Genomic DNA, 15,621 nt, shown 5'->3' with positions numbered 1-15,621 from the left:
GATCCTTTTGAACTGATACCAAACAGCATGCATCAAGAAATATGCAAAAGCAGTAGATTTCTTTTAAAAATTCCATTATATACTTGTGCTTTTATAGCAGTTAGCCATGATTATTATTATTTTTTTAGTAGGCCACTGATAAGTGCTCTACATTTCTTTATGTGTAAAAGTTTAATGAGGAAAAATGACTGACTTTAAGAGTGTACCTTGTACCTTGCATATCCACAAACATATCACAAAGCAATACAAATGAAAGTTATCACAGTTATGGATTACAACTTGTCTACAGACTGTAAAGCATGCAATTGTCTCTTTATGCTATTTACAGTTTACATAAAGGTATGCAAAAAGTTCAGTTGTAATCATGAAAAGATTTTTTCCACTCATGAAAACACTTTTTCCCACATGGAAAAAGAATGCAGATTTTTGTAATATAATAAAAAACACAAATGTTTATGATCTTTTTAAAGTCTCCATGGATTGAGTTTTCATGTATTTTGAATGATTACAGACTCAATGAAAATAATTGTGGTGGTCAAGACAAATGTTTTGTACTGTGTTCTTTGTCAAATAAAGAACAGATAAAACAAAACTGTAACAGATGGCTGAGGAAAAATGCATAATGAAACGCAGGTCCAAACAAACATTGAGTAAGACGAGCATCCAGTTACACAAGCACAAACGCACAAATCATTTTCAAGGAGTTCACACGTCCATCTAATCCCTGAAAGTGTATTGAAAGTAAACAGATTTGGTTGGCTGTCCATAATAGTGACATGCTTGTCATTTTACTGACTTGATTAACTTGACTTGTCTTGCATACATGGAAGCCAATCAAAATGGTGCTCTAAGGTCACATTCATTTAAGATGAAAGTATGTGGTAATTTGCCATATATTTCAATCATATATGAAGATTCAAAGTACAGCGCATTGATGCAAAAAAAAACCATGAGCATGACCTTTTGAGAGATGTCTGTCCATATTCAAGCAGAAACAGACAAATGTCCAGACGGTGACGGTAGTATTTATGTGTTCTGTTGGTTGTGGCCTTTCCTGAGAACATCTATTGAAGTGGGCTGGTGGATGGATCTTCCTGTTTCTATTCAAAAATTCTTGGTTGAACCTTGAGAGGAAACAAATGAGACTGGGCAACTCAGACTTCCTATCCTTCCTTAGGAACTCTGACCTGAAGCATGTGACTAGGCGTTATTGTCATAATAAGTGATGGCCTTTGGACTTAGTGGAAAGTAATTTTTCTTTTTCTTTTTTAACAAAAATGGGTTGTAAAGGGGTTTGACACATGCTCTAATGGTAACAAACTTTTCAAGAAAACATTTGAAAAGCTCAGTAGTGGGTGAATTGAAATTATTGTTTTTGTATAGCTCAACTATACTTGTCATCATCTTTTATTTTCTTGTTGGAAATTTCCATTTAATTAAAACAACAATTTTGTGGTCTCAAATCCCTAATTATGTCTACATCTGACCAAGCTTATACGCTTCTCTATTTTTGTCAAAGTAATATCACTGTATTAGTCATCTGAATTATGGGATAATGGGTTCCATTGTGGAATCCAGATTCTAAAATGGATTTAATTTAGTAATTTATATTTACAAATTTTATGAAACTCCCAAAGACTCTTAAATGAAGTCATGATCAACTTGTTAAAAACAACAGCAGAAATTACACACCACCCTTAAAAAAAAAAAAAAAAACACTTTCATCTCTGTTCCTTACATTACTCCCACTACACAAAAAACACTCTACTTGGAGTAGTTGTGAAATAGTTGAGAGTCTTTTATATCTTATATCTTTTAATATCTTCAATTTTTATGAAGTCCCATGAGATATTATACTGCTGTCTTAAAGCTCATATGGAAATAAAATGCATTATTTCAAGCAGAAAATTGATAATCCTAGTTAAATGCTACAGTCATGAAAATAACATAAAAGAAGAACTAAAAAAAGAACTGTGCATTTTATATATATGTATACACACAAACCCGATTCCAAAAAAGTTGGGACACTGTACAAATTTAAATATAAATAAATAAAAAAGGAATAAAATAATTTACAAATCGCATAAACTTATATTTTATTCACAATAGAATATAGATAACATATCAAATGTTGAAAGTGAGACATTTTTGAAATGTCATGCCAAATATTGGCTCATTTTGGATTTCATGAGAGCTACACATTCCAAAAAAGTTGGGATAGGTAGCAATAAGAGGCCGGAAAAGTTAAATGTACATATAAGGAACAGCTGGAGGACCAATTTGCAACTACTTAGGTCAATTGGCAACATGATTGGGTATAAAAAGAGCCTCTCAGAGTGGCAGTGTCTCTCAGAAGTCAAGATGGGCAGAGGATCACCAATTCCCCCAATGCTGTGGCGAAAAATAGTGGAGCAATATCAGAAAGGAGTTTCTCAGAGAAACATTGCAAAGAGTTTGAAGTTATCATCATCTACAGTGCATAATATCATCCAAAGATTCAGAGAATCTGGAACAATCTCTGTGTGTAAGGGTCAAGGCCGGAAAACCATACTGGATGCCCGTGATCTTCGGGCCCTTAAACGGCACTGCATCACATGCAGGAATGCTACTGTAATGGAAATCACAACATGAGCTCAGGAATACTTCCAGAAAACATTGTCGGTGAACACAATCCACCGTGCCATTCGCCGCTGCCGGCTAAAACTCTATAGGTCAAAAAAGAAGCCATATCTAAACATGATCCAGAAGCACAGGCGTTTTCTCTGGGCCAAGGCTCATTTAAAATGGACTGTGGCAAAGTGGAAAACTGTTCTGTGGTCAGACTAATCAAAATTTGAAGTTCTTTTTGGAAAACTGGGACACCATGTCATCCGGACTAAAGAGGACAAGGACAACCCAAGTTGTTATCAGCGCTCAGTTCAGAAGCCTGCATCTCTGATGGTATGGGGTTGCATGAGTGCATGTGGCATGGGCAGCTTACACATCTGGAAAGGCACCATCAATGCTGAAAGATCTATCCAAGTTCTAGAACAACATATGCTCCCATCCAGACGTCGTCTCTTTCAGGGAAGACCTTTCATATTCCAACATGATGATGCCAGACCACATACTGCATCAATTATAACATCATGGCTGCGTAGAAGAAGGATCCGGGTACTGAAATGGCCAGCCTGCAGTCCAGATCTTTCACCCATAGAAAACATTTGGCGCTTCATAAAGAGGAAGATGCGACAAAGAAGACCTAAGACAGTTGAGCAACTAGAAGCCTGTATTAGACAAGAATGGGACAACATTCCTATTCCTAAACTTGAGCAACTTGTCTCCTCAGTCCCCAGATGTTTGCAGACTGTTATAAAAAGAAGAGGGGATGCCACACAGTGGTAAACATGGCCTTGTCCCAACTTTGAGATGTGTTGATGCCATGAAATTTAAAATCAACTTATTTTTCCCTTAAAATTATACATTTTATAAGTTTAAACATTTGATATGTCATCTATGTTGTATTCTGAATAAAATATTGAAATTTGAAACTTCCACATCATTGCATTCTGTTTTTATTCACAATTTGTACAGTGTCCCAACTTTTTTGGAATCAGGTTTTATATATATATATTATATATATATATATTAATAGAAATAACATTGACTTCTATAGTCTCCATGTCACATAAAATAGATTTTCAAAAGTTGCAATACTGCTGTTTTGTTTATAGCTTGAAATTGAAGGACTGTTGCTATGGAGGTAACACATTGACTTTACTTTAAAATTACCATGAAATCAAAATTGACATTTCATAATTTTTTTTATGAAATAATATTCTTATGGAGTATTTGTTATAAATGTGCCCTCATAATCTTTAATCAAAATAACATTTTTTTTCTCTGATAACGTGTTTACTGGTGCAAGGGTGGAACAGCCTGTCACTCACATGAGATCACAGCAATAGCAAACCATAATGACCCAACAATCCAATTGTAATCCCTCCTATTTGAACTGCCCACTCTAAGTGGGACTCGAACCCTGGCCTGCTGGCATGGGAGTCTGGCACTCTAACAAGGAGGCTAAAGGCTGCAGTCTTTAGCAGCATTCGCTATACTGCCTCTTGAGATCAGGGGAGTGAGGTTTACACGCACAGCTCTTACTGGCCTACGACAGTTACACAATCAATTCTTGATTGACAAAATTAAGTCCTGCCCTATATTTTTTCTTGTTCAGGAATGCAATTGATTTGGATATACATCACAATAGGGAAGGAAAGTTTATTGCAACTTCTGTTTCTTGCCATCTTTAATTATTGTGAAAATAAAGTCACGTAACAATCAGCATTTTCCCATTGAGTGCATGCATGGGAGTCCTCCTGCACTGCCCAAAGCAAAATAGTAATAATAAAAATAATAAAATTTTATATATATATATATATATATATATATATATATATATATATATATATATATATATATATATATATATATATATATATATATATATATGGTCTTAATTTTAAGAGAGGGAACGCGATGTACAGTAACACAGCTGCCGTTAAAATCCTCCAGAATTATCAGTATTAATAGTGACACCTGGTGTTGCTATCATACACTACCGCCATGATACCATGGCACCATGGCGTTGCATCCACAAATTATCAGTCCTAATAAATGCCTTTCAGGTCTATCTAATGATTTTCCATTGACAAAGAGAGACGGCCAAGTAAAAATAATACTTCAGAGTCAGACTCTCTTTCCATACTGTGGTAAATTTAAATGTATGAGTTGTGTTATTTGAGTTTTTGAAAAATAAGACTTTAACCCCATTTGAGGTTATATCAAATACATTTCCATACATTAGATTGAATTAGCTCCCTATTATTAAGCCAGGTTTATCCTAATCAATCAAAACATTATAGTTCACAGGCTGCTATGGCAAACTTAAGTCATATTCACTCAAAATATACGCTTAAAGTGAACATCTGAATGACATCAGAGGGTGAAGAGAAAGAATAAAACTTTACCAATCTCTATAAAAAGACAACATGGTGTTAAATGTTAATTGCTTTATGAGCTAATGAAGCTAACCTCAAGACATTTGATGAGCATCAAAGAAAGAGGGGAAAAACGGTCATGGAAAGTCTTTGCCATTTACCACAAATGAGGTTGAACTTGACACAATTGCATGGCAAACAATAAAGCGTGATGTAAAAAAAAAAAAAAAAAAAAAAAAGAAAGAAAGAAAAAAGCCACGCCCACCAGCAGTTCATTTTTATGGGTCTGTGTAGATTGAATTCGTAATGGAAAAACCCACATGCAATTTGTTATAAATCCTATTTGGGGGGACCACACACGGAGACGAGAATTTACTGCCTTTATTCACTTTATACACACAAAATAAACCCTTATAAGATACTCTTCATTTCATATTCCATTCTAAAGCCTCACTATTAATAATGTGTAACAGTTTTCCACTTTTAAGAAAATAAATATGCAGATTAGGGGAGCACAGGGCACAAAGTAACACAGAGTTGGTTGTAACACACATGGTTTAAAACTTTCCACACATGCCAGCATGATGAAACTTAGTGTATTTACTAGTTGCCATATCAACATTATATCGAGGAAAGAATTGCAGCAAAATTAATAAATCTTTGGAAGATATCACTGAACATTTATTTAACCATATCAAAATGATATTTCTTATTCGAGTTATTTTTTTCATCTCTATTTTTTGTGTTTATTTAAAATTACACAAATCTGATATTATTGTTATTTAACTGTTATTTAACAGTTGAGGTAGTTCTTTAATGCCGATCTAACCTGCAGAAGACAGGAACCAGGTTTAAATCCCAGTTGAGCAGGTGGGGCATGTTGTAACACTGCGTTACAATGTGCCCCTATTAGAACTATGCTATTCTATTCTATGATTTTATGAATTCTATTGAGAAACCATGAGAAAAAGGTGAATAAAGTCAATGTTAATAAATTATTAATTATTATTATGTTTTGAACTAAGCTGTATAGCTGTGTTGTCAAACGCAAAAATGAGTTTATTTTTAATTATTTAAAAAAAAGGCAATCATTTTAAATGAAAATTTAAAAATTGTATTTTATTGACAAAATATTTAAGTTTCTTTGATTAGATCAGATAACATTTTAAGCTTCTGTATATGGCGTTATTTTACTGTCAATTGTCGAGAGCACATTATTGTGACGCGAGAGCATATCAATGTAATGCGCGAGCGCAAATCTGTCCCCTCGCGCGCGGATTTCCTCTGCTCTCGCGCAAATCTGTCCGCTCGCGCGCGGATTTCCTTTGCTCTCGCGCAAATCTGGACGCGCGCGCTCAAATATACAGTGCTCTCTTATGAACTGCCTCTCCTCTCACTCAGATATTGCGTGTGCACGCTCAAACTGTTTCCTGCGTGCTCAAACGTGTCCTGCGCGCTCAAATTGCACATGTGCGCTCACGAATCTCTCTGTGCTCTTGCAGAAATTAATTTGCTTTTGGATTAAATGCTGTCAAAAGTTATAAACCAATCAGAAGAGACGACTGATCCATGAAAATGCTACGTGGAATCTTATTGGCTGAGAGTGAACTGCGCCTGGAATTCTTTCGACAAAAATATATATTTTATTTCTTTACAATTTAATAATATTTATCAAATGTAACCTAGTCTAACTGCATCACATTACAGGTCAAACCCCTATTTATCTAAATAAACAAACAAACAAAAAATGTTTCTTAAAGTTATTGTGGTCATACGTTTTGTGTTGAATTTTTTTTTTAAAAATAGGTAACATTTTACAATAAGGTTTTTATTTGTTAACATTAGTTAATGTATTATCTAACATGAACTAACAATGTGCAATACATTACTGTAATTATTAATCTTTGTTAACGTTAAAAATACAGCTGTTTGTTGGTTGTTTACTTCACAGTGCATTTAATAACGTATTAGTAAATGTTGAAATTAACATTAACAAATATTAATAAATGCTGAAGAAGAGCAATTCATTATTAGTTAATGTTAACTAATGCAGTTAAATAATGTTAACGCAACCTTATTGTAAAGTATTACCAACAAACATCTTCTGATTTAAGACCGAACAAGATCAGGGTCAAATCGTCATTCCCTTAATACTTAATGTGGAGATCACATACCACCATAGTCAATTTCTTTTGAGGTCTGGAATTAATGATTCTGATACATCAAATACATTCTGATACATCAAATACATTTTAACAGTCACTGGTCACCACCTACTGGCAGAACAGTGTAACAACATTAGTTTCAACATTCATTTAGCTACTTATTTTAATTGCTGAAATCAGTGTATATTCAGACTATAAATTGTTATTGCAATACTTGCATTATTATTTAATGTTTGCAACACAGATGTAGCAATAGTATGTTGTTGAAAACACTTTGTGAAGCTGTTTAAAACATATAGCTTACATGACCACTGCTTTCAGCAGCAATGCAAAAGCAGGTTTAAATATTCTGGTATGATTGTAATTTCAAAAGGTTTAATAGACATAACCGAATCGTTGTCATTTAGGAATAAGATCGCGTTCTTTTGCTTAATCGTGCATACACAAGACCTTAGGTATTTTTGTATGTCATGTTTTATACCAGACCTCAAAAGAAATATACCACTATGGTGGTATGTGATCTCCACATTAAGTATTAAGGGAATGACGATTTGACCCTGATCTTGTTCGGTCTTAAATCAGAAGATGTTTGTTGGTAATACTTTACAATAAGGTTGCGTTATCATTATTTAACTGCATTAGTTAACATTAACTAATAATGAATTGCTCTTCTTCAGCATTTATTAATATTTGTTAATGTTAATTTCAACATTTACTAATACGTTATTAAAATCAAATGTTGTATTTGTTAACATTATTAAATGCACTGTGAAGTAAACAACCAACAAACAGCTGTATTTTTAACGTTAACAAAGATTAATAATTACAGTAATGTATTGCACATTGTTAGTTCATGTTAGATAATACATTAACTAATGTTAACAAATAAAAACCATATTGTAAAATGTTACCTATTTTTTTTTTTTTTAAATTTCAACACAAAACGTATGACCACAATAACTTTAAGAAACATTTTTTGTTTGTTTGTTTAGATAAATAGAGGTTTGACCTGTAATGTGATGCAGTTAGACTAGGTTACATTTGATAAATATTATTAAATTGTAAAGAAATAAAATATATATTTTTGTCGAAAGAATTCCAGGCGCAGTTCACTCTCAGCCAATAAGATTCCATGTAGCATTTTCATGGATCAGTCGTCTCTTCTGATTGGTTTATAACTTTTGACAGCATTTAATCCAAAAGCAAATTAATTTCTGCAAGAGCACGGAGAGATTCGTGAGCGCACATGTGCAGTTTGAACGCGCAGGACACGTTTGAGCACGCAGGAAACAGTTTGAGCGTGCACACGCAATATCTGAGCGAGAGGAGAGGCAGTTCATAAGAGAGCACTGTATATTTGAGCGCGCGCGTCCAGATTTGCGCGAGAGCAAAGGAAATCCGCGCGCGAGCGGACAGATTTGCGCGAGAGCAGAGGAAATCCGCGCGCGAGCGGACAGATTTGCGATCGCGCATTACATTGATATGTTCTCGCGTCACAATAATGTGCTCTCGACAATTGACAGTAAAATAACGCCATATCTGTATGGTTATGTTACAATGTACCCCACCTATGGGGCATGTTGTCACATTTCGCTTCCATTCTTTTGGGGTAAATCAAGAAAAAAAGTATACACTGTATTAATGAAACAAAACCACATAATTGTTCTGGACATGTGTGAAATGAATGTGGGAAAAAAATAAATACTCTGAACCCCAAGTTAATTTACACAAACAGAAAGTCAAAAAGTGTTACTTTTTGCCCCGCTCTCCCCTACCTTTGCTCAGTTTAGGTAAATCAGGAAAATGTGATGCTATGGAAAGAAAGAAAGAAGAGGAAAAAACGTTTGAAGTAGTAACAGCCTATTCCAGTATTTGCTTCTGGTCCAGCGAGGCAGTGCATCATGTTTCACATTCATTCTCACGCAAGCAGTACTTTCAAACACTTGAAACATATGCTATAAATGGAGATGATTTGAGAACATTAACACTGCTCTAAACGCGCTTGCAAGACCATGAAATTACTACAATATACATTCCGTGTAAATGAGCAGTTGCACTGTATTACTATACGTGACCACTGCATGCTTCAGAAAGTCCCGCTAATATGAAAATAAACACATTATTCCTGTAGACTTGTTTTGCGATAAGATGAGCAAAAGGCAGAACTTTTCGAGTTCTGTTTGTTCAGAGGTCCATTCTGACGTAGAGTTTAGGCTATACTTCACACGATCTGAGATGCAGATAAACAGCTGTTTATTAAATTGCCATCTAAATGGTGCTGGAGAGTGGCCCAAAAACAACACTAAATCAAATACTAAAACAGCAAAACTGTATTTTCCCTCGTTTCACTTTGATGTTTTTTTTTTATTCAATTTTTTAATTTATGACTATAATAAGGTCTGCCTGTAGCTATATTCCCGCTATTTTTTCGGGAACGAATGTTGCTAACTAAAATAATAGACTAGCCTACACCCTGACAAGACTACAACTACTACCAGGATGTGACCTATTAACAACTTACATTTAAAATATAATAATAATAAAGCACCTTTGAAGGCTATCTGTCTAATTTACGTTCTAAAAAACGTGAAAGCGTCGCCACTTAATGTGCAACCGCACGTATAAATCTCAATCAGGCGGTTATTTCGGGTTAGCCTACAAATTGACGTCATGACTGAACGGCTGTATTGATTGGCGGGCCAGAGCGGTGAGAGGTGAAAGGTTACCGCATGGGTTTGGATGATCAAGCGGGCTGAAAAACAGTGAAGCACACTAGCTTTTGTCCAGATTCACCTGTTCCATAGAGAATTGACTTGCAGATAAATAATCTAATTACACTTCTGACGCATATGCAAGAAAGGTAACTAAATTTGTTATTCAGCGCACTTAAATCGATTGTATCTGGTGTCAGTTCACCCTCAGATAAGTTAGACGGCTAAGCTAACACAAAGTTTTCGCGGTTGTGCAGTTGTTCAGTTTGACATCTGATCACGCATTTTATTCGACACAAATCTAAAACAACAGATTACATCGTCGTGTTGCATCTCATTTAAGTGTATATTAAGTGTAATGGCCGAGAGACCAGAGGACCTCAATCTTCCCAATGCTGTCATCACGCGGATTATAAAGGAGGCAGTAAGTCATCTAGTAAACTTATTCCAGTGCTGTCTTTATATAGCCGAAAAGCAATTTAAGTGAAAACCATATAAATGTGTCCAGTAAATTGTGTCTTACCGAAACGCCACTGCAGTCAGTTATATTGTATGTATTTAGTCAACTTATCTTCCGTCTTGTTTAGTTGCCAGACGGAGTAAATGTGTCCAAGGAGGCAAGAAGAGCAATATCTCAAGCAGCCAGTGTTTTCGTTCTCTACGCAACATCTTGGTAAGTCACAAGTTTAATTTTGCTTGAGAAATTCCACTCTGACAACCTACCCATATGTAATCTGCACTGCTTTGTTGACACCAGTGCAAACAATTTTGCTATGAAAGCAAAAAGGAAGACCCTCAACGCTGGAGATGTGATGTCAGCCATGGAGGAGATGGAGTTCGAGCGTTTCTTGCAGCCCTTGCGGGAAGCACTTGAAGGTGAATTCTGTATGGACCAGAAGGGTTGTGGTCTATTGAGATGCATCTTTTCATAAAAGCATCAGATGTATAACCAGTTTTGAGTAGATGACGTTGTGCTTTTGTTTTTAACAGCATACAAGAAAGGTCAGAAAGGCAAGAAGGAAGCATCTGAGCAAAAACGAAAGGACAAGGAGAAGAAGAACAGCACAGATGAGAATGACAAGAGTAGAGATGAAGAGGAAGACGAGCACATGGATGATGAGCAGGAGGGAGAGAATGAAGGAGAGGAAGAGGATGTGGAGAACTGAGAAGCAGGATTGTTTTATTTGGTCAGTCAGCCCTGGTTTATATCAACCATGGCAAATGATGGTAGTTTCCACTTTAATAGTGGGACGGGTGATATGTGGTCTGGACAAACCTCTGGTACAGAATATGCTTCTCTTCATGATATTGAACAACTGTGGCAACATTCCTGCAGATACCTCACTGTATTCAAAGGAGCTATCTTTTAGATAAACTGCACATTATTCAAATTCAGTTTAATTAGTTACATATAACACAGTAGTGTCCATAGTTTGAGAGCACATAAACACTGTTAATGGGGTAAATAAATGGAAAAAAAAGTGTTGGTGTCAATTTGGGATAAGAAATAAAGAGGGAGCAGCTTGAAGTACCTATAAAACACTTTGATGCAACATGGTAGTTTTTCCCCTCATTTTAAAACCAGCTTTTGTTCCAGGGCAGCAACACATACCTAAGCTTAGATACTTTTGTACTTTAGGTTTACAACATGGGGATATTTGAGAACATGTTGCTATTTTTAAAATAAATTGTCATTTTCATAGTTTTTGTATTCAGTTTCTATGCATGTCATCCAGCTTAATATTCATAATATGCTGTCTTAAAGGGATAATTCACCCCAAATGAAAATTGTGTCATTTACTCACCCTCAAGTTGTTCCAAATCTATGTAAATTTCAATGAACTGCTGTACACAAAGGAAGATACTTGGAAGAATGTTTGTATCCAAGCAGATCTCACCCCCACTGACTATCCCCCCCCCCCATCTCCCTAGTAGTAAATGACAATTTTCATTTTTGGGTGAACAATCCCTTTGTCTTCTTCAAAAGAAGTCACTGACTAAATGTAGTCTATACTTACAAATTATGAATTTGAACTTTTAACTGAATTATTTCATTGTGTGATTGTGTTTTTCCTGAATCAATTCAGTTGTGTGTTTTTCATTAAGTTTTAATTTTAATAAATTAAATCTTCCTTTGGAAGTTTACTAAGGCCCTAGATGAGATAAGTGCCAGAGATCATGACAACACAAATCACAACACTTGGACTTTTATCAGTTTTATTTGTCTTCAATCCTCATTTTACTCCTGCAAGAAAGAAAAAGTCCAGTTAAAACAGGCAAAAACATTTAAAATGCTTAAAAATCCAAATCATAAGTGGTATTCAGTACTTACAGCTGGGCACTCAATTCTGCCACTGTTGATGTCATCAATGACATCATGGGGAGGGCGACCATCAATGGTGCAGCCCACAGACTGAGCTGTGCCAAGAATCTCCTTGATGGTACCTGAGAAGCAAAGGACAAGATCACTTTGTACAATCATCTAAAAAATAAAAACATAACTCATTCATGACTAGTTATAACATGTTCCAGGCCTTTTGGCACAGGGTTAGCCACGGAGTTGAGCAGCCCTGCTTCCTAGAGCTGGGTTATTATCAGCCTCCTCTGGACAGTACACTGTCACTTTAACAGACAAGCACAGTGGCGGAAGGCTGATCGATAAATATTGCTCAAAGACAGATACATTAAGCATTAGGTAACAATTTGCTTAAATACAAACCAGAAAGTTCCCTGGCAATAGATCGTGGCCTCATGACACGGGCAACGTTGATGATCTCATCGAAAGTGACACTTCCAGAGTGCTTAACTAAAAGAGGAAAGACACAAACATCAGAGATATAGAATATGCTATTCATAAACTAATACCAATCTACAACCATTAAAAAGTTTGGGGTCAATAAGAATGGTTTAAGCACAAGTCTTATGCTCACAAATGCATTTATTTCATCACTGTATGAAATACAATTTAAAAAAGTAACTTAATTGCAAAGCTGAATTTTCAGCATAATTTCTCCTGACTTCAGGGTCACATGAGCCTTCAGAAATCTTTCTAATATGCTGATTTGGTGCTCAAGAAACTTAGAACAATTTTGCTGCTTGGTATGTGGAAACTGCAATACTTGCAATAAGGATTCTTTGAATATAAAAGTTCAAAAGAACAGCACTTATTTGAAAGGCAAAACTAACTTTTACTGTGACCTTTGATCAAGAATTGCAACTTGTTCCAGGCCTTTCGGCACAGAGTTACCCATTAAGTTGGGCAGCCCTGCTTCCTAGAGCTGGGTCACTATAAGCCTCCTCTGGACAGAACACAGTCACTTTCACAGACTTGCACAGTGGCGGGAGGCTTGCAATAACCACGAAAGGTCAGAACACACAAAGACAATTCCTCCAATGTGTATTGAGGTGGAGTAAAAGCTACTTACTGTTCTTGACCTTCTTCCTGTCACGGGGAGGTTCTTTCAGGGCCTTGATGATGAGGGCAGAGGCTGATGGCACCACCTCAATCTGGAGCAACAACAAAACCTGTAAGCGTCTAAAGGCTAGATGACCTCAAGAGCCAGTATACAGACTGAAAGACTTCAAGGGCTTACCGCTGCTTGCCTGTTCTGGATGGTCAGCTTCACAGTGATTCGCAGGCCCTTCCAGTCACCGGTGGCCTTTGCAATGTCATCACCCACCTTTTTAGGGGACTGAGGGAAAGAAAGAATGAAAGATGAGCATACAGCATGTAAGAGAGGCAATGTTCTGTGACACGAGCGGTTTGTTCCAGGCCTTTCGGCACAGAGTTGCCCATTAGATTGGGGCCGCCCTGCTTCCTAGAGCTGGGTCACTATGAGCCTCCACTGGATTGTACAAAGACACTTAATAGACTTGCACAGTGGCGGGAGGCTGCTTTATGATATAGAGCAGGACAAACGCTACAGACCAAACTTATAGATACTTACAAGACCCAAAGGTCCGATTTTGGGAGCCAGCGAGGAAGTGGCACCAACCTCTCCACCTGTGCATCTCATGTACACTGGAGGGGGGGAAAAAAGGCTTAGTGTGCTTTTAATAAATGCATGCAAATACACAGACAACTGGAATAAATACACTCACAACAGAACAAACAGATGCTCTGATAACAGTGTGACACTATTTCTAAAAGCTGTGCAGAAATAATTTAAATGAAAATTAAGAATTGTGCATCATGGTGTCAGGTTATTTTTTTTTTTTTAACACTATGCTAGCTTCTGCAAAACCACATTTGGTTCAACTTTGTTAAAATCTCTTCTAAAGCCTTAACTGAATAAAGAGTCTCTCACAAGGTTAAACCCAGCACATATAAAACATGCTTCACAGAGAAAAGATTGACCAAAGAAAAGAGAAAAGCTATTTGAATATCCCCTCTAAAACGATTACTAAATGATCACCAGAGCATACTACACTGAAGTGAAACAGGAATTAGTGGCATTAATTCAATCTAGTCTTTATAGCATTCGTTCTAGTTGGGGTCAACAGTAAAACCCCACTACGGCACACGCTGTGGTGATCTGAGGATGGCATGAAGAGGCACCAACAGATACTAACACAAGAAAGATGTCTTAGTTCCATCAGACATCAGAGAAGACAAAAGGGTTAATACACTGCAAAAAAAAAAAAAGGTTCTTAGAATTTTTGTCTTGTTTCCAGTCCAAATATCAAAGTTCTTAGTTCAAGAAGTCATTTTCTTGACAAGTAAAAATTATTTTTCTTGTTTTTAGGAAAAATAAGTCAAAATGAAGCAAGTTTTTCCTTAAAAGCAAAATAATATGCCAGTGGGGTAAGCAAAATAATCTTAATCCAAACTGAAAATATTACACATCTCATGTTTGGTTTGATACAAGATTATTTTGCTTGTTTTAAGGAAAAACTCACTTTATTTTGACTTATTTTTCCTAAAAACAAGAAAATAATTTTTACTTGTCAAGAAAATGGCTTCTTGATCTAAGAATTAAGATATTTGGACTGGAAACAAGACAAAAACTCTAAGAACAGCAATTTTTGCAGTGCAGTTCCCAGCCTAACCCTGAGGTATGTATTGTAATCCATAATTAACGTAATTGTAATCTTTCAAATGTTGAATCCTTCCCTACTTAATGCAAATCTACATAGTGTTGATGGGTAGAAACAAGTTTGCAGACTTTTAGTTCACCTTTTCAATAAATAAACGCCAAATCAAGTGTTAAATTAATGTTTAGCCTTAAACTGGAATATATATTCCCATTATCCTGTTAAAAAGCAGTTCAGCACGTGAACACTTGTCCGTGAACTTCACCCATTTCAAAACGCCATATCTAATCGTTCAAATCTCCGCGTGCACGGACTAGTAGCTACCGTTAGCATTCCTAAAAACGCTATGGATAGCATTTGAAATTCACGCCTCGCAGTTAAGTTACACGTTGTACATCCAGAATATTTAGTTTAAATGCTTTCACTAAGTTATATGGTTCGATAACTAATTTATTAATACCAGCACGCGAGAGGCCAGCGCGCAGGCATGGCCGCTCACACACAATCAGAAATCCGTCAAATGGTTACCGTATTCCACAAACATACCAACTTTAATCTCGTTGGGGTCGAATTTAGGAGGCATGGTGTACCAGACGAAGTTGAGCTCAGTTCAATTTGAATTGGTGAGGGTGTCGGATGAACCCGAATTCGGGACGACCGAGAACTGTTGCACCTTCACCACCAAAGTGAAAAAGGAAAAGGCCGATAGCGACTTTCGCCAGGAATATAAAG

The 15,621-nt window shown here is 36.3% G+C and overlaps 2 protein-coding genes and 3 non-coding genes across 6 annotated transcripts; 1 reads left to right on the top strand and 4 right to left on the bottom strand.

The window, feature by feature from the left end:
* The first annotated feature begins 9,822 nt into the window (after nucleotides 1-9,822).
* On the top strand, nucleotides 9,823-11,557 carry pole3 (polymerase (DNA directed), epsilon 3 (p17 subunit)). Of its 2 annotated transcripts, XM_048188435.1 has the most exons (5): nucleotides 9,823-10,004; nucleotides 10,199-10,279; nucleotides 10,443-10,528; nucleotides 10,613-10,731; nucleotides 10,846-11,557. In XM_048188435.1, the coding sequence occupies exons 2-5, from the start codon at nucleotides 10,214-10,216 to the stop codon at nucleotides 11,019-11,021; spliced, it is 447 nt and encodes a 148-aa protein (XP_048044392.1). In that variant the 5' UTR covers nucleotides 9,823-10,004; nucleotides 10,199-10,213; the 3' UTR covers nucleotides 11,022-11,557. The 2 variants fall into 2 exon arrangements, with proteins under 2 accessions (XP_048044392.1, XP_048044390.1); XM_048188433.1 differs by having other exon boundaries at nucleotides 9,824-10,279.
* A 498-nt stretch (nucleotides 11,558-12,055) lies between these two features.
* On the bottom strand, nucleotides 12,056-15,600 carry rpl12 (ribosomal protein L12). The gene is made up of 7 exons (XM_048188432.1): nucleotides 15,436-15,600; nucleotides 13,803-13,876; nucleotides 13,449-13,547; nucleotides 13,281-13,362; nucleotides 12,575-12,661; nucleotides 12,188-12,300; nucleotides 12,056-12,100 (listed from the first exon to the last, which is right to left on the bottom strand). The coding sequence occupies exons 1-7, from the start codon at nucleotides 15,470-15,472 to the stop codon at nucleotides 12,095-12,097; spliced, it is 498 nt and encodes a 165-aa protein (XP_048044389.1). The 5' UTR covers nucleotides 15,473-15,600; the 3' UTR covers nucleotides 12,056-12,094.
* LOC125268040 lies at nucleotides 12,377-12,503 on the bottom strand. Its single transcript, XR_007184804.1, has one exon. It is a non-coding gene; the product is annotated as a small nucleolar RNA SNORA65 (small nucleolar RNA).
* On the bottom strand, nucleotides 13,072-13,198 carry LOC125268037. The gene has a single exon (XR_007184802.1). It is a non-coding gene; the product is annotated as a small nucleolar RNA SNORA65 (small nucleolar RNA).
* On the bottom strand, nucleotides 13,617-13,743 carry LOC125268038. The gene has a single exon (XR_007184803.1). It is a non-coding gene; the product is annotated as a small nucleolar RNA SNORA65 (small nucleolar RNA).
* Nucleotides 15,601-15,621: the final 21 nt, after the last annotated feature.

Source organism: Megalobrama amblycephala, linkage group LG4 (assembly GCF_018812025.1).
Source record: "Megalobrama amblycephala isolate DHTTF-2021 linkage group LG4, ASM1881202v1, whole genome shotgun sequence".
Taxonomy (NCBI): Eukaryota; Metazoa; Chordata; class Actinopteri; order Cypriniformes; family Xenocyprididae; genus Megalobrama; species Megalobrama amblycephala.
Note: the sequence above shows the minus strand (reverse complement) of the source record. Positions and strands in the feature narration are given on the sequence as shown.

What these genes read in the sequence shown, in the direction of transcription:
- rpl12 (XM_048188432.1), bottom strand. Translation starts at nt 15,472, where the DNA reads ATGCCTCCTAAATTCGACCCCAACGAGATTAAAGTTG. An exon ending in AAATCGGACCTTTGGGTCTT is followed by an intron (nt 13,548 to 13,802) that starts GTAAGTATCTAT and finishes TCTTTCCCTCAG; the next exon opens with TCCCCTAAAAAGGTGGGTGA. An exon ending in TCCAGAACAGGCAAGCAGCG is followed by an intron (nt 13,363 to 13,448) that starts GTAAGCCCTTGA and finishes TTGTTGCTCCAG; the next exon opens with ATTGAGGTGGTGCCATCAGC.
- pole3 (XM_048188435.1), top strand. Translation starts at nt 10,214, where the DNA reads ATGGCCGAGAGACCAGAGGACCTCAATCTTCCCAATGCTGTCATCACG. An exon ending in CGCGGATTATAAAGGAGGCA is followed by an intron (nt 10,280 to 10,442) that starts GTAAGTCATCTA and finishes CGTCTTGTTTAG; the next exon opens with TTGCCAGACGGAGTAAATGT. An exon ending in CTTGCGGGAAGCACTTGAAG is followed by an intron (nt 10,732 to 10,845) that starts GTGAATTCTGTA and finishes TGTTTTTAACAG; the next exon opens with CATACAAGAAAGGTCAGAAA.